The sequence below is a fragment of the Bos indicus x Bos taurus genome, chromosome 28 (assembly GCF_003369695.1).
Source record: "Bos indicus x Bos taurus breed Angus x Brahman F1 hybrid chromosome 28, Bos_hybrid_MaternalHap_v2.0, whole genome shotgun sequence".
NCBI classification, from domain to species: Eukaryota; Metazoa; Chordata; class Mammalia; order Artiodactyla; family Bovidae; genus Bos; species Bos indicus x Bos taurus.
The window spans coordinates 27803877-27822220 of NC_040103.1; the positions used below are offsets into that span (position 1 = coordinate 27803877).

Sequence of the window (18344 nt, forward strand, 5' to 3'; positions counted from 1 at the left end):
TATCAGTCACTGAATCCATCTCCACACTGGTTCATTGGCCCCACACAGCTCCCACAGCAATCCCAGGGATGCAGATCATGGTCTGACACCAGGCCAGTGGGCCTTCCCGCCCCCCGGCCCAGACACCCACCTCCATCCCATTAAAGGCTACTGCCTGTGGAGACGGTGAACACGTGCTGATGGAAGAGTTAGTGCATTACCGGCTCCGGGAGGATTTGATCAGATTGTCAGGTTAGGAGATTCGCTGTGATTTGACAAAGGCACCCACTCCAGTGTTCTTGCCTGGAGAATCCCAGGGACGGGGGAGCCTGGTGGGCTGCCGTCTTTGGGGTCGCACAGAGTCGGGCATGACTGAAGCGCCTTAGCAGCAGCAGCAGTAGCAGCAGCAGAAACTTGCCCAGAGCAGGTTGCCGGATGACTTTCCTATCCCAGCCGGCTTTGCCAACATCCCCTGGTGTTGCCTCACACCTGCCTTTATCAAGCCTCATCCTCTCAACCCAAGACTGAGCCTCCAGGGCCAGCCCTGGGCAGGGGACCCCACTTGCTTACAGAATATGTTGGGGTGGGCAGTGATGGAAAAGTCTAGGGTGATGCCTGGAGGAACCTTGCATCTGGGCATGTGGGAGCAACATTTAGGGGGAACAGGGGACAGAGAGGCTCTATAGAACCAGGTCCAGGAAATGGAAGGGCAGAGTCTAGGACCCTCATCTGACACTTCAGGCTCCACGGGGAGGCCAGAAGGAGATCCTCAAAAACCCAAAAGCATGCCTGCCTTTAACCTGAGACCACCCACCTGAAACCCAAGGCTAAGAGCGGAGAAGCACAGTACGCTTGCTACCAGCCCTGACCACATCCTGGTATTCTTGCCTGCGTGGCCCTGACCCTGACCACAGCCCCCAGTGTCCCCTTAATCTTGGCCACACTCGTAACCCTGACCAGTCCCCTCACCACCACCACCACTTTCAACCAGAATCCTGCTCTGCTCAGGCAAGCAGTGAATTCTTCCCATGTGTGCTGTGCAGTAGAGACTGGGGAGGGATTTGAAGGTGACTATGAATCCTGCTCCTCCACAAAGGGACACTGAATAGAGAGAGGAGCATGGCTTGGGAGGCGTATGGATTTGACACTCAGCTCTGCCACCGTCTAGCCATGTGACCTGGGATTCTTTTCCTCTCTGAACCTCAGTTTCCTCATCTAAAGAGTGGGGATCCTCATGGTACTGTCATGAAGATTAAGCTTGATCCTGTGGGTGGTACTTGGCTCCAGTAACATGGGCCATCTTACTGCTGGTAAGACAGATATGTTCCAATGGCAGCATCCATACTCCAGGCTCTCTAATGCACAGGGAGTTCCAGGGAATTCAGCTGGGCAGAGAAGGACCTGCTCTAGACTTTTTGGAAACGGATGTGAAATAGGGTGAGAGTAGGGGAGGTTTAGGGAAATAAGTTGAGGTGTTCCATGCTACCCAGGTATGGGCACATAGCAATGACCAAGTGGAAATTCAAACTTCTTGAGCTCCGTGCTGTGCCAGCTGCTTTCACGTTACATAGGCTCTCTCGATCCCATTCTGCAGACGAGGCAGCTGAGGCTCAGGGAGGGAGCATAGCTGGTGCAGGGTCACCAGTGCCTTCCTCGCTTTCTGGCCGGTAAGTGGCATTTGAATTTACCTCCAGTCCTAGTTAGCCAAGATTTGAACTCTGACCAGTCTGACTCCTGGGCTCACGTTCTACCCACCACACTCCTAGGTTTGGAGGCTTGGACATCCCAGTCTTCATGTGACTGAGACTAGTGTGCCTCAGAGTTCATGTGGATTCCCCAGGCGTCTTCGTAAAATGCAAATTCTCACTTAGCACATCTGGGGAAGGGCTGAGGCTCTGCGTTTCTACATGCTCCCATGAGACGCTGATCCTTCTGGCCAGGGAACCACGAGTAGTGAGGCCTTCAAAAATCTGCCCTCATGGGATCTTGAATCCCAGGGACTGCCCCAAATCCCAGCCCGCTTCCCAACCTGTGGTTCGCTAAGAAAGGACCTGGGGAGGGCCTCTCTCTCTTTTTGCCTCAACCCTTCACATGGAGCTGGAACAGGAAGTGAATGGCCCAGAGTCAGAACTGACCTTTTATCTACTGTGAATAGAAGAGTGACCAGCAGCCTCCATCTCCCTCCCTGATACCAGGGAGCGGGGGTCTCCATGTCCAGAGGCAAGTGAGGGCAGGAGTCTACCTGGCTGCTGTCCTCTCAGCAAGCCAACACGTGCCCTGGCCTGGAGCCACCTCAGTCCAGCAGAAGGGGTGCTATTTTCAGATTTCCTCACAACCATCATGCAGGTCAGCAGGGACCCTGTACTTCCCTTCTGGGTCTGCCCTGGCCTGTGGCAGCAGGGCAGATCTGGTAACAAAGGCAGGTACCACCTTGACTGTGAGTGAGCATTGTCTCTTGAGCAGAGCTTTGGGACAGTGCAGTCACTTATGTCTAAGGACCACACTTGAAAAGGTCACCGCCTCCGGGTTGGTTTTTCATGTGGGTGATTTTTAAGTAGCTGTCACTTGGCTGAGCTGCTTCCTCCCTCTTCCAAAGGGATTTTCTCTCAACAGAAAAGGGAGAAAAAAAAAAAAGCCCCAGCAGAGATGAAGGAGTTGATGGCAGCATTTACTGCTCAGGTTGGGGGTGGGGAGAGGCAGATCAAGGCGACAGGGCTGTGCAAGGAGGGGGCGTGCGTGGGGGCCAGGTGATTCCTTTTCATCCACTGCTTGTTGGTTTTTAATAAAGAAGTCAAACTTGGTTTGTAGATTTCCCATTAGGGGACAATAAGCTTTTGTAGAGGGAGCCGCTGAATTAGAACTAATAGTGAATATAGCGCCAGGATCCGGGGAAATATCAGCGCTAATAAGTTTCTGCCTCATGCTCTGTCACTGACATTCTCTGCGCCGTTCTGTGCAGCCAAGCAAAAGGCTTAAATATGTACGTATATGGGGCACACGTGCCCACACCAGGGATGACCAGGCGTGCTGCTGGGCATCAAACATCAGGTGGGGCCTCTCACTGCCAGTTCTCTGAGGCCGGGGAGAGGGACAGGTCAGCGGGAACTGGTGTGTGGTCCAGAGCCAGGGGCCAGATTGGGGAACAAGAGCACTACACTCTGGGCACCACAGTCCCAGCACGATGGGAGCCTCTGAAGTCCCAAGGGGTGGACAGCCACATATCAGGCTGTCTCCTTCCTTTCTAATTTATTTTTAAAATTTGTCTTATCAAATAGTTGATTGCTAATGTTGTGTCCAGGCCACCTCCTCCTTCCTGTTTGCTCAGCCAGAAGTGAGTGACTCCAGCAGAGTGACTCATACAGGAGCCTCTCCCCCAGAGGACTCCCAGTCCAGGGGAGAAGTGGGCCCCTGGGAGTCTGCATCACTGAGGGCCGAAGCCTACAGCCTCCCCAGGGGGCTACCACCCATCTGCCCCCTGAGCCCCACACTGGGCTCTTGGGGAGGGGGAGAAGGCACCGAGCCATGTGGGCCAGCGAGGCTTCCTCCAAGAAGAAACGGGGAGGAACTCTCACTGGGTGATTGCAAAGGTGGTTGATGAGCACTGAGGACCAGAGTCTTTGAGGGTAGGGAAGTCTGCCCGATTGTGGAGGAGCTGTGGGAACAGGAGGAGGCAGAGGCTGGAGCCCGGGCCCCGCACTGCTGAGGCAACCCATTGACTTAGCACCATCTTCTGGCCACTCATGCAGGCTGGGCCTGAGGAGGGATTGCTCTAGAACCAGAGCTGGGGGTTCTGGACCGGGTTTGCTCAAGCAGGTGGAGGTGCTGCTGTTCTTACGTGTGTGCAGAAGGGTCTGGAATTCCAGCTCTGGGAGCCCCCTGCCTGCCATTGCATACTTCAGTATCTTCTGGGTTGAGATACTCCTCTCTCCCTTTATTTCTAAGAGGGCGAACATTGATAGGAGGGTTCCTGGAACCTTCTACTAGCATCTTGGTGGAGCTGGATGGGAAGGCCCAAGTGTGGGGCTGGAGCCAGGTGAACTTGGAGTTATGGGCAGTCCCAACTGACGCCTCATTCTCCATCACTCTGGCCATCACCATCCGTTCTCGACTCCCACATGTTTCTCCAGGGCCTGTCCTGCCACTGTGAACTGGAGCCCAGCTGGAGGGTCACCTGATTGCCTTGTGACACCCCACCTGGCTCCGTGACACGCTGAGGTCAGCAGAGCTCCTTGGTGCCAGCCGTGTCCAGCCTCCCTGCAGTGACCGATCCAGACTGCCTCCTGGTTCCTGAAGCCTGTCCGTTTTCTTTCCAGGATGAGAACGACAACCCCCCCACCTTCAGCAAGCCTGCCTACTTTGTATCTGTGGTGGAGAACATCATGGCAGGTACGGCCCGGGTCGGGGAGGCCGGCAGGCACAGCATTCAGGGTGCAGGCCTGACCTTGCATGCATGCCAGAGGCCCCTGCCCTCCCTGTGTTTCCACAAGTGGGACCTCTGGAGGTGTGCGGTTGTCCACCAGCCGGCAGTTTCCTCCAGAGCGCCGACTGTGTGCAGACACTGCTGGACGCTTGGTCCCTACACCCGCTGTAGCTAGTTTTCCTTCAGGGAAGAGAACAATGGCTGAGGATTAATTCAGCAACCTCAGGTAAACAAGAGTGCCCTGAAAGTTCCGGGTTTATGGGGCATGAGGCCAGTCCCAGGGCCCATGATGGCTGAAGGGGTCGCCCTGGAGGATAGCGTGTGTTCCTAGGTGAGGAGAGAATGGGAGGCTCCTCCCTGGGCTGCATCTCAAGTGCCAGGGCCCACCTTGCAGACCCAGAGCCACCAGCTCCACACCTGAGTTGTCCTCAGAGCAGGCCAGGAGCTTTACCCTTACACCCCGAGTGGGTGTTCCGTGGGGGAGACTCAGGTCAGGAATTGCTACAGCAGCTGGAGGGGTTAGGGTCACCCAGAGGAGCCAGGGGACAGCTGGAATCTGACAGCTAGAGTAGGGACAGTTGTAGGAGTCAGGGACACGTTGAGTCAGAGATAGCAGAGGGGTCAGGGAGCAGCTGGAACCAGAGGTAACCTTCCCTAGCACTGCCGGGCCTTCTGAAGAGACCTTCTAAAAGTACCCACCTGGCGTCGGATGATTTGCTGGACAGGGCCCAAGCTGGACCCAGCCCACCCTGCCGCATGCCAGTCTCAGGCACCCCCTGGAGAACACCACTACTGAAGCAGCCCCTTGCACTCCCCTCTGTCCCTAGAGACTGACAAGGAGAGGCCTTCATCCTGCACTTAATCCTCTTCCACGTTGAGTGTGCCGGGATAAAGGAGTGTATCAGGGCAAAGGTGCCTGTCCTCCTGTCAGGACAGGACTAGGAGTCAGATCAGAGGCCCCATGGCTCCCCAGAGGAACCCAGAAAGACCTGACTGTCCACAGCCGCTGCCTGGCCCTCACACCCCCCAGGAACTGTTGATTCACCGGCATGATAGATACCGTGGTCTGACATGGGTCGGACCTGTGTCTTACCTGTTTTATCCCGCAGGATCCTCACCAGCCACCCCACAATTCAGGCTTTATAGTTATACCCATTTTACAGAGGAAGAAGCTAAGGCTAAGACAAAGTAAGGCATTTGCCAGAGGTCCCACCAGATTCCAGCCAGGGCATGGTGACTCTAGAAGGCCACACACCGACCCTTCTCACCACCCTGCCAGAACTGGAAGGAGGGATCCGGAAGCCCTGGGGGGCATGGCTGTAGGAAAGACTGCCCTCAGAGTCTGGACAGGCTGCTGGAAAGGCTGAACCCCTGACCCAGGGTTTCACAGAGATGAAAGTGAGGGCCTTAACTGAGCAGTAAAGAGAAAATAAAAACCCTTTACAAATTCTCCTTGTGAGCAAGATAAAATAAGACCAAAATTGAATACAATAAATGTAGAATAATTTAATATGGAGCTTCATTTCTTTTTGAGTCAAAGTCAGAGCTGGCCATTCTGAGCTCATTTATTGCGGGGGCCAGTCAGGGAAGGATGGGGTGGGGCATGGTGTGCTCTGGGGCTGGACCAGGACTGAGTTGCGGGAGGAAGGGGGTGGGCCTGACCCCTCCCAGGCTCCACTCCCTCCCATGGAGCCTTGTTCCCACACAGTCCAGGAATCTGGGCCACAGGAGCAGGTGGTGGAGCCCACTCTCATCCCTAGATGGCCCCTGGGGCAGGCCTCTTACCCTCTGAGGTCTCCTCCACTTCCTGTGCCCTGTCCTGCTCCCAGAGCCTGGGGCTATGAGCCCAGGGTGAGCAGACCCCACTCCTTTTGTCTCCCGGAAGGAGCCACAGTGCTGTTCCTGAATGCCACAGACCTGGACCGCTCCCGGGAATACGGCCAGGAGTCCATCATCTACTCCTTGGAGGGCTCTTCCCAGTTCCGGATCAATGCCCGCTCAGGTGAGCCCTGATCCTCTGCACGTTCAGCTGATGCTCCATACCCAGCCTGGGGACCGTCCTCTGGGCCAGAATCTCCTGAGCACACCAGCTTGGAGCACTTGGCCTTATTCCTAAAATATCCGAGTGAGATTACTGATATTAAAAAAAAAAAAAGATCACAATGTGAATTCATTCACCAAAGAATGTCTTTCTGGTGGTGAAGAGTCATGGTTTAAATATGTTCCATTTCACAATTATCTGGCTAAACCACTGCTCTTCAAGGACACCTTTCTTCAAGCCTAAGTGTCTCAGTGGCTGACCTCATTCTCAATGTCTCTTCCTAACATGAAATGTGCCTCAGTTTCCCCACCGACAGAGGATATACATACTAGGGCTGTTGTGTGAAAACAGGAGTCATTATAGAGAACTTGGAGTTGTCCCTGGCACGCAGTAAGTACTGACTATGTTAGGTTGTTAGCATTATTTTCTTGGTCTTTTCACCCTGGGGCCCCCATCCTCAGCTCCCTGCTCAGTCCGTATAACTCTCCTTTCTTCTTCATTTCTCCATATGCCTCCCTCCAGCTTTCTGTCCTCCTTGAGGCCGGGAGGAAAGCAGGGCATAAAAAAGCAGCAAGATACCCCAGACTTCTAAGTCAGAAGCTGGAAAGGAATGAGAGGCCTCTGGACATTCATTCATACCTTTGCTCAGCTGTCAGTGGGGGCCTGCTCTCCACCAGGTGCGGCGCTGGGTGCTGGGGAAAGGGAATGGAATAGACATGGCCTCACCCTCACGGGGCTCTAAGTCAGCTCAGTGAATGTGCAAGGCTCCCCACTTCCAAGTTCTCCTTTGTATTAGGTAAGGGAACTTGTAGATGCTGAACAGGCCAACCATGAAACCTCGGTGGCTTAACACAATAGAACTTCTAACTCACACAGCAATCCAGTGCTGTGTTTGGTGGAGAGTCTTCCACATGGTGATTCAGGGACCCAGACTCCTTCCATGTTGTCGCTCCAGGGTCACTGCAGAAGGGAAGAGGGAATGTGGGACATTGTGCAAGGAGATGTTTATGGGTCAGACCTGGAGGTAACAGACATCACTTGTGCCCACATCCCATTGGCCAGAGCCAGGCAATGGCCCTGCCAAATGCAAGGAAGGCTTGGGGAACATCATAGTCCCTGGCCTGGCAGCTCCTCTCCAGCAATCATTCTGGCCTGGGAAGGGAACAGGAATCTTTGATGGACACTGGCCATCCTTGCCATGGGTGGTCAGTGGCCCAGCAGGGCATCTAGTCTTCCTGTTATCTGTGCCTCCGTGCTCCAAGTCTGCCTTCAGTCTCTTTCACCCCACTTTCCTGGAAGCTCGGGGAGCAGATGGCTGGTGTACAAAGACTTAACACGTCCAGGGCCAGCTTGCGCCTCCTGTTCCGCCTCTGACAAAGCCGGCGCATCCCTCTGACCTCTCAGGAGCCTCCACCCTCAGGAAGTCCATGTTTCTGGGGAGCTCAGAGTAATGTCATTAAGCAGGCACTCAGCACTGTTCTAAGTGCTCTGACCAACATCACCACCACTCTGAGGTAGGTCTTACCTTCACGTCATCCCTGTTTTCCTTACAAGGAAATTGAGGCAGAGAGGTTAAATCACTGGACTCAGGATTCACAGAGCCTGAACTTCTGACTCCAGAGCCCAAACTCTCAGCGCTCTGTTCTCTAAAGCCATGTAGAGCTGTGTGCCGCCCCCAGATACAGTGGCGGGCACACTGACCTTTCAGCACCTACCCTGCCTCCCCAGTCAGGGACTCCATCTCTACCCTGGGGCCTTTAATAATGACTTGGACATTTTCTTGCTGCCTTAACACGGCTCCTTCAGCTCCAAAGGTGTAAGCGTTTTCCTCTGAGCGCCTTGGTCAAATTAGCCAGGCCCACTCCTCAAAGGTGGCCTTAATTGGACCTAATTTCCCAGACAGGAGGAGCCATCTATCATGCCGACAAGTTCATGTTTAAAACTTTTTAGAGATTAATTTCTTCCTCGCCCTGCCAATTACTTGACACCACCCCAGCACGGAGTGTGGCTTGGCAGGCAGACGATTGCCAGGCTTTTGTTCCTGACCTTAGCACCTTCAGAGCCCCGGCCCCCAACCCCAGCTTCCTTATCATGGCAGGAAGGGGAAATACGGGAGTGGAAGAGTCCTAGGGGCCACTGGCCCAGCTCCCTTACATTATGGTAGAATAAACCAAGCACAGAGAAACTAAGTAACCTGCCCCAGGTCACACAGCTCAACCGACGGGGATGGCACCCAGTCCTTGCGCTTGGAGGGCCCTCACAGTCCCTTGGAAAGAAACGAGCATTTTCTGAACGTTGGAAACTTCACCTATAGTTATTTAATCCTCACAAAGCTCTGATTTGAAAGCATACTAATCTGTTTTAGATGAAAAACTGAGGCTCGAAGAAATTAACTAACTTTCCCAGGCTAAGCTCCTGGAAAGAACAGTCATCAGAAGTCACACCTGGACTTCACTGTCCTCAGAGCGCCGGCTCTGTCCAGTGGCCCTTGTGAGACGATAGGTGGCCGGTTGCCAGACCGCACTGAAGCTGGCTTGAGCTGCCTCCTGCCTGCTGGTGAGAACCTGCTCGTGAGTTATGTACATCTCTTCCCAACTCCAAGTTCAGTGCTACCGAGTGGGTAGCTTCAAATGGGCCCTGGTGGGAATATTTATAACCAGGGAAATCAGCAAATGCCCTTTTTTTCCCTTTGGGGATCCAGCTGTCAAGCATTTACTGTAACACCACTACCAAACGACTTCCATATCTTAGTTACACCAAAACACAGAGAAAAGCCAAAAACAGACCGACAAAGATTATGTGGTGGTGGTTTAATCACTCAGTCGTGTCTGACTCTTTTGCGACCCCATGGACTGTAGCCCACCAGGCTCCTCTGTCCATGGGATTTCCCAGGCAAGAATACTGGAGTGGGTTGCTGTTTCCTTCTCTGGGGGATCCTTCTGACCCAACAAAGATTATGGTCTATTTTAAATGTTTATATTTACTAAAATAACATGTTTATACACTAAAAAATCCAAAGCATTGTTACAAGGTAATTAAGGAAACTATTTTATAGCTATTAATATTAAATCTCAACCCACTATAGGTTGAGCTGTCTCAAAAGAGCCACGCGTTGGAACATGCCTGAAGCACTCAGCGTGTTTCAGTCCTGTTGTTGTATTTCTATAACCAAATGAATAAACAGTGCCAGATGCCTCTCTAAGTTTAGAACCAAATTAATCCCATATCAACCCTATGAGATGGGCCCTATTATTGTTCCTTTTTAACCAGATGGAGAAACTGAGGCACGGGGGATTTAGGTAACTAGTTCCAGGTGATAAAGCCAGTTAGGTAATGTCTGCAGCCTAACTGAGAGGTACTTTGTGACTGAGCTTGAAGCCAAGTGACGCTCCTGCCCTGTTTTCTAGCCCCTAATCCCATAATCTGTCTCGATCTCCCACATCTGAAAATGCCGCCTCCTCCTGGGGTTATACTGCCCAGCTCTGGGATTCAGGTTCCCAGTCATGGCTGCTGTGCCCTGTGAGCACCGTCTCACCACCCCCTATTCACACAGGTCACTTGATCCTGCAAGCATCTCTCTCACTGCACTCTCCCTCCTTCCCCATTCCCTCCCTGGCCCACCCAAACCGTCTCTCACGCACCCTTCTCTTATTGCAGGTGAAATTACCACCACCTCCCTGCTTGACCGTGAGACCAAGTCTGAGTACATCCTCATCGTCCGGGCCGTGGACGGGGGCGTGGGCCACAACCAAAAAACCGGCATCGCCACTGTGAGCATCCAGCCAGCCCCTGCCCCTAGCTCCCCACTTGCCAGCCAGGCTGCCAGCTCCAGCTCATCTTCAGCTTGTACCACTTAGGCCCCTGGACACTTGTGTCCCGAAGCAGTGTGAGGCCTTGTGGGCGTGGAGGGTGGCAGGTACCATTTCGTTGTCAGCCAAGGTCAGCCCTGGGGCCTTCGCAGCTAGGGGAAGAAAGACATGGGGGTGCTTGGGAAGAACAAATACTCTCTCCTGCCCCCAAAGACCAGCTGGGCAGAAGGCATGAGCCCCATAACTCCCTCCCTGCCGTGGCACCTGCCAAGATACAGGAGAAAGGACTGCCAGGAAGAGCAGCTCAGAACAGGAGGCAGGGCCCTGAGGGTTCCTGGGGGCTGTCACCACCCACCCCTACCTTGCCGTGCTGAGAAATGATGCCCCGGTTTCCCTCCCATGAGCAGGTAGGACCCGTGAAGCCCACAGCCCCACCCAAGGCCTTCCTGCCTCTGAGAGTAGAAGCTAGAGGAGAGCCCTTAGAGGGTCCCAACTGAGGTCTTTGCTGCAATCGCTGCAGAGGAGGGTGGGGTGTGACATTCATGCTGTGGGGCAGGAAGAGCAGCTGACAGGCCCCTCCGGCCACTCCCCTCCTTATCCTCCTTTGCGCTCTCGCAATCCATCTGGAGCCCTCTCTCCTCAGCCCTCACCCGATCCACAGCAGCTGCCCCCATTCTTACCCAGCCAGAGGGGCTGGGGGTGCTGTCACTTGGCCAGCCACTTGGCAGAAAAATCCCCAGTGCTCTATTCAGTCCTGAGAGGCCCCTGCTAATAGGACTCAGAATTCTATAAATAATTTACCTGGGTGGCAGGTGAGCAGAGAAATTGCTTGGCTTGTAGCTGAGACCAAAAGGGGATGAAGCTCTGTGGATCCTATCAGATGTCCCACCTCAACCTCCCACACCCTGTCAGTCACCTTCAGCCAAGACCCGGGGTGGACAGAATGCATCCCGGGTCGCAGGGACCATTTCAGGGGTCATTTCATCCATTCCTCTGTCTCCTAATGGGACAGCACCTAAGCTCCCCGAAAGGTCTAGGCCCCCTCCTGTTCTTGAAAGCCCAGGATCTCTCCTGAGGCCCCCAGAGTGGGTAGAGCTGGTGGAATTAGTGCCAAGGTGCCCATAGGCGTCTGAGTGAGTCCCCAGTGTGGGCACTGTCCTGACACAGCCTACAGTGCCCCTTGTGGCTTCATAGGTGAACATCACCCTCCTGGACATCAACGACAACCACCCCACCTGGAAGGACGCTCCCTACTACATCAACCTGGTGGAGATGACCCCTCCAGACTCTGACGTGACCACGGTAAGTGGTGGGGGGAGCCGAGCGTCCAGGTGGCTGTTCAAGGAGTGTCTGCCTCTCCCACGTGAGCCCTGTGGGCCAGCCAGTGTGGAGCTGTTTCCGAGGCAGCTCTCGGAGCAGAGTTCCGGATGCTCTCTTGCGTGGTGAAAGATAGCCAGAGTTGGGGGAAAGCCCTCACACAGTGCTTGGAGACAGCAGGCTCCAGACTTTGTCAAAAGGAGCAGTGACAGCCCAAGGACAGTGCCAGAGGGGCTAGGGCTGGTTCAGATCCGGGTCACCCTTACCCTGGGACGCCAGGACTCTGGCCACCCCCTCGGGAGAGCCCCCAGCCTCACTTGGCAAGGCACAGGAACCCCCCTTCAAATCACGCACGCTTCAGCCCTTCCCCCATCACCTTCCTCCTTCCTCACTTCTGTCACTGCAGCCTTCAATCTGGATCAGCAAGCCCAGGGCTGCCCCAGCAGGGGGCTCAAAGCTCACCCAGGGACTTTCTGGTTTGCACAGGCTCTTAGGTGTGCTGCGTGTGGGGATATGGCTCAGGATAGGGCGTGAGAGACACAACCAAAAAACCTCAGGGCGTCCAGAAAGGAGAGCAGTGTCCTGGGGAAGCTGAGGAAAGCTGGACTAAAGCATCGCACTGTCTATGTGCTGGGATTCACATTTATGAGGCTTTCTTTCCCCCTCACGCTTGTACCCCATTTGGCCTCATTCAGAGAGCCTCCTGCCCCAGTGTCCAGCCCCACAGACACCAGCCAGCCCTGTGATGGACACGATCCTGACAGATCATATGCTCAGACACTCAGTCGTGTCTGTCTCTTTGCAACCCTGTGGACTGTAGCCCACCAAGCTCCTCTGTCCATGAGATTCTCCAGGCAAGAATAGTGGAGTGGGTTGCCATTTCCTTCTCCAGGAGATCTTCCTCACCCAGGGATCGAACCTGGGTCTCCTGCATTGCAGGCAGGTTCTTTACCAACTGAACCACTGTGAAAGTCCCCATTTGTTGAGTGCCGGGGACATGCCAGCTGCTGTGCTGGGTACATCTCACAGATTCTCTCACCTTTATGGGGATCTTTATGGATGGGGATTCCTTGCTTCCACTGTACAATGGAGGAAATGGAGACTTAGTGTTTGCGGGACTTGCCGAAGATCACAGAGCTAATGAGATAGTAAGAGATCATGTCAGGACTCAAACCAGGGTCTGGCTGACTTTGAAACTACCTGACCTCTGCCCCTCCGCTGGCTCAGGGGTGCTCTGACAGGTGGCCCAGGTCCTGAAAAACTGGAGAACTCGGGTGGGATGGGAGAAGGGATGGTAAACTTTCACATCCAGTTCTTCAGGAAGGCTGCCCCACCTTGAGGGCAGGCAGCCTCAGACTGGTGATGCCTAACCTCCCCACCCCTACCCTCATCAACCACAGGCAGTAGTGACAAGATCTGCCAGGTCTCGATGGAGGAAGATGTCAACCTGGAAGGAAGGACAGAGAGAGAAAGAGGGAGAGGGGTTGGCCATCACACCTGTCCTGTCTTCCTTTCTACATGTTAATGATACGAATGACTCTCAACTCCGGGCGGGATCCCCTCTAAGGGATTCCAGTAGGGTGCAGGATCTGGAATCTGTTTTCTCAAAGTCCCAGGTTGGGGAATCCTTCCAGCTCAAAGCCAGACTTGGCAACCACTCCCAGTTCCAATGGGCACTCTCTGCTGCCACCTCATGGACACTAGGGCTCTAGACCAGGATAACCCCAGCCAGAGACTCCAAAAAGCTGGGGCAGAATGCCCACCTCTGAACACCTGTCTGGTCAACTCTTACCTTGGCTTTACGTGTCTGGGAAATCCCTCCCAGAGGAAACTGAGGGGAGAGAGTGGCTGCGTGGGGCAGCATTTGGGGGCGCCGTTAGTAAAGAGTCTGCCTGCTGGCCAAAGAGTAGGTCTGCTGGGCCGGGAGTGTACTTTGTCGGCTCTAGGCGTTCCCAGATCAGCCCCCGTAGCCTTCTCCACACATCCAGGAAAGGGTCTCCAGCCTTTCCTCACATCCTCCGTGCCGTGGGCAGGTACGGACAGTGGGCCAGGGGCCTGCTGCCCAGCGCTGTCTCACTCTCCAGGAAACCCCCACAAGCCTTCAGTGAGCACCTACTGTATGCCAGACTTGGCAGGCTCAGGAGTTCGGGATGCAGCAAGTTTCCTCTCTGCCTTCAGGGAGCTGCGTGTCACTCTGAGGCTGAAACTCACCCCTGGTTCCCATCTCACCCTGTATAAAAGCCAGGGTCCTTCCTTACTGGGCCTACCTGGCCCACAAGATCTGCCCCACTTTAACTCTGGGGAGAAGGACATGTGAGTCCACCCCTCAGTACTGAGTAGACACGGCTGTCCACAGCCACGGGTTTGGGGCACCTCAGCTTTTCCGTGACTCGTGGTAGTGTTTGAGAGCTGGAAAAAAATAAAAAAAGTTACTCAGAATTTCAAAAAGAACAGAGACAGAATTAAAGCTTGTTATATTAAACATCTGCCACATATGTTGTGACAACTTTAGAAATTACAATATTTAAGGTGTATAAAAATTTCATTGCATTTAAGGACAAGTTGTGGGCTTGATTTTCTAGAATTCTGGAGAATTTTTTAATGTGATAATTTGTCAGGACGCCAGAAATCAAGAAGCCCATACATTAATTGAGCTTGTTATAGTAAAATAATTTCAAAAGGAATAGTCATAAAAATTCTTTCAGATTTTATAGCCGTGAAATATGTGTATGTGTGTATAAGTGGGTATATTGTAAGACCTTTAGGGGGCCCCCTGGGAACTTCTAAGGTCTCATAATGGCCCTGAGTGAGGTAGGATCTGTGGCTGGGGTTCGAGAAAAGTGGTCTTTAAGGAGGGAACAGCTCACCCAGAGGTGACATCAGGAGGAGGTGATATTTCAATGGAAAAGAAACTAGCCCATCTTCTGACTCATCTCCCACCCGCCTTCGCACACCCACCACACACCTCCAACACACGCAGGACTTTCAGTTTCCTGAGCCTGCTGAATTCCTTCCCGCCTTGGAGCCTCTGCACAGCTCTTCCAGCCCCACAGGATGCCCTCTCCTTCCTCTATTCCACCCGTCCCCCACATCCCGACTCTTCCCATGGCTGGCTCATTCTCCTCCCTCTGTCCCAGCTTAAAATGCCACCTCTCTACGCTCCATTTCTTTCAGAGCTGACTCCACGATCTGTGTTTAGGTTGCTTGCTTATTAAGAGGCAGTGTAGCTCAGTGATTAAGTGAGAAGCCTTTTCTGCTACCAAAATGTCTGGGCTCTAACCCCAGCCATACCACTCACCAGCTGTGTGACCTTGGGCAAGTTACTTAACCTCTCTGTGCTCCAACCTTCCTAAGTAGAAAATGGGGATAAAGTCTCCACTTCATAAGACTGTGGTCATATTTAAAGAGTCCAAATACACAAAGTACCCTGGCCCACAGTGACTGGTCAGCAAATGACAGCTTCTGTCTCCATCAGCTGCCTCCCCTGCTGGAATCAAACTGTCTTGTTCACAGTTGAGTCCCAGCACCTGGCACAGGGCCTGGCACATTATAAGGGTTCAGTATTTGTGAATGAGAGCTGTTGATGGACTTGTTCAACTTTCTTCCGCATCCTACCTAGCACCCCCTCCAACAGGTGGGGTCAAGTCTTCCTTGTCAGAGGGAGATGAGGGTGTGTGTCCTGGGACTTTCCCAAGGGCTCCTCTAGAGGGGGCCCTGGGCACAGCTTCTAAAGCCTGAAGTGCAGGGTGATTCCAGTGTTTTCTTTCTTCAGAGTGGTGTGCAGACGAGTGTGTGCTGTGTTCCCTTGCACTGGGAGCTGGCCAGGTGCGTGTCTGTGTGCCCATGTGCGCCGCACCTGCGTGGGCATGAGCTTGCAGAGTGGCTGTTCTCTGTTTGCAAGTAAGATTTTGGCCCAACTCTCCCTCCCGCTCCTGCAGCCTCCTTCAAGGACCTGGCTGATGGGCATTGATTTAGAGCCTTTCAAAGCCCTCCAGCAAAATAAAGGAGAGGGGAGAGCGAGAGAATTATTCCCCGTCAGGCCAGGAGAAAAATGACGGGCGTGAAATGGGAAATAAATGAGGGGAAAGTGGTGAGATTCTACACAATCGCCCAGCAGGGAGCTCACGGGAGGGGTCCCAGCCCACCCCCTTCTGCTGTGCCCCTCCACCATCCTACCACCCAGGAGTGGGCCACAGGGCCAGAAGTCGGGACCCACCCCCAACCATGGTCCTTTGGAAGCAGCTGCCCAAGATTCCCCTTCTCTAGCACTCGGGGATAGGAGAAGGTGTATCAGCACACTCAGCAACAGGCTAGTGTGCCTGTCCTAGAAAGGGTGGTTCAGCTACTCTGTGCCTCAGTTTACCAATCCAGAAAATGGGAATAAAAGCTATCTCCATCCTCTACCTTGAGAGAAGCATTGTAGAAGCACAAGGCTTTCTGGTCGCCTCTATCAGTGGGCTGACTACCTGGCCAAAATGATAACAGGAAAGCCTAGGGGACAGAGCTCTTGTTGTCAATACAGAGGTGATTGGGCCCCCATTATAGAGCCTGGGGAAACTTAGCCCCATGCCCACAGCACAGTGAGGGCTCCTCAGGCCTGGAAGGCTGAGGCCACCTCCCTGCCCCCTGGATACACCAAGGCTGGGAAGGGAGGAGATGGGCTGAGCAGGTGGGGTGGGAGTAGCACCATGTCCCACTCTCTGAAGTGAAAAAAGACCTGGATGGTTTGGAGTCAGAGCCAACACTGGTCCCTCTCCCTGCCTCCCCGGGGCCTAGGGGCAGACAGACGCCCTCGGCAGGACAATCCATCTGTCTGTTCTGGTCTAATGGCCCCTGAGATGCCTCTGTCTGGGGTTTAAGCCAGAGGAGGGACAAATTCTGCTGCCAAAGCACAAAAGGCCCCACATCAAGTAAGATGAAGGAGCTGACAAGGCCAGGCTGTCATCCCCGAGTGTCCTGGAGTTAAGAATGACACCGTCCTGATGCAGCCCCTGGGGCTGCAGTCACACCCCATTGATCTTGTCCATCCTGGGTGCTGCTGTAGACCCCACAGTACAGGGTTGGGGTGAGCTGACGGGTGGGTGCCACTGCTGTCCTGGGACCCTACGAGGCCTCTAGGGTGGCAGCTGGGTCAGCTCCACGGGTGGTGCTGTGTGATACTGAGTCTGGTCCAGGCCTCTCTGAGCTCTGCTTTCCCCTGTGGGAGGTATGATGGTAGAGGAGTTCCCTATGAGCAGAGATCGGTGGGCGTAGGGACCTGGGAGAGAATGGGCTACAGGGTTTGTTGCCCTGGACTAGGTCAGCATTGAGGTTGATCCCTTCATGGAGTGGGGCTTACAAGTGGGATACCACAGTGGGGCTGAAAGGTTTAACGGGCCGTGGTGTCTGGGGCCCCTGTCCTAAGACCTCCCCCTTCTCGGATATGGCATCCCTCGCTCCAGGGAAAGTCACCCCTCTCTGTCCCCCAGCCCCACCCCAGCCCCAGCCCCATGACTGGCCCCAATTTACTGGGACCCACTCTTCAAACCGGGGGGCTTGTCCATGGCTCCTTTCCCATGCCCTGTCATTCTTGGTGTCACAGAGTCCTCACAATCTAAAGCCCCAAAGGAAGGAAGAAAGGGTTCAATGATGAAGGAGCCAGATCCCCAAATCTGGAGTTTCAGATACTTTCAAAAGATCAGCCAAGGATTTGGACTCCACAGCACTCCCTAGCCCCCACCCTGAAGAATTCCATGGTCGTAGGCTACAGGGCCTCCCTGCTGCCCCAGGAGCCCATGAACACATTAACCCCACTTGTCTGGAAGGAGGGGCACCGCCAGTGTTGCCTGCTAGAGGGATCTAGAGCCACTTCCTGGCTGGGAGATTTAGGGAGACTCGTGCCTCGTCTATAAAGAGGGCTTTCTTCTAGGTGCCCTCCTCCTCAGACTGCTGACACAGTAGGTGGAGAAGGCCTGTGAGGTTCAGGGAGCCCCTTCAGGCTGGTGGGTGCTAGGTATCGCTGTTACAGTTAAGAAACCGCGGCTTAGGTGGGGAAAGGAACTTACTACCTAAGACCGAAGCTGAGTGGGTAGAGAAGCCAAGGAGCCCTGAATTCCCACTGTGGTTCATCTTCTGAACCTCCTGCCTCCCAACCCCTAGAGACACCCCCTGCTGAAGCCAGGAGGAAGACCCAATGCCTGAGTCTGAGCCAGAATGCCTCCAGTACCCAGGCAGTGGGGTGCCCAGCATGGGAGCTCAGACAACCGGGGCAGGCAGCGCAGGCCACAGAGAAAGCTTCTTGGGCTGGGCTCAGTTGAAGGGCCAGTTCTCCCCGGCAGGTGGTGGCTGTGGACCCAGACGTGGGGGAGAACGGCACCCTGGTGTATAGCATCCAGCCACCCAACAAGTTCTACAGCCTCAACAGCAGCACAGGCAAGATCCGCACCACCCACGTCATGCTGGACCGGGAGAATCCCGACCCCCACGAGGCGGAGCTGATGCGCAAAATCATCGTCTCTGTCACGGACTGTACGTTCCCCTCACTCCTGGGCTGTGGCCCCTGACCCTCAGTGACCTGGGGACCTCCCCCAGTGCATGTCCTCTGGCCATCCCGGGGCCTGCCCAGGAGGGCGGTAACTTCATCATCAAGAGCGGAGTGACACCCACCTCCCAGTTGTGACCGCCAGAGCACCCTTAGGAGGCAGAGCGGGGCTGGGGGTGTAGGGCCCAGGCTGCCTCCTGGAGGGGCCGCTGGGATGGAAGGCCTCTGAGTCATCTTTCTCCCTCTCCCTTTTTCTCC

At 54.3% G+C, this 18344-nt stretch overlaps 1 protein-coding gene across 4 annotated transcripts in view; it reads left to right on the forward strand.

The window, feature by feature from the left end:
• CDH23 (cadherin related 23) overlaps positions 1-18344 on the forward strand; it is a 436585-nt gene that overhangs the window by 303994 nt on the left and 114247 nt on the right. For all 4 annotated transcript variants that reach the window (XM_027530370.1, XM_027530367.1, XM_027530368.1 and 1 more), the window contains exons 19-23: positions 4293-4365; positions 6285-6401; positions 10098-10210; positions 11444-11551; positions 17884-18073. In XM_027530370.1, the coding sequence (XP_027386171.1) occupies positions 4293-4365; positions 6285-6401; positions 10098-10210; positions 11444-11551; positions 17884-18073 (601 nt within the window). The remainder of the gene's footprint in view (positions 1-4292; positions 4366-6284; positions 6402-10097; positions 10211-11443; positions 11552-17883; positions 18074-18344) is intronic.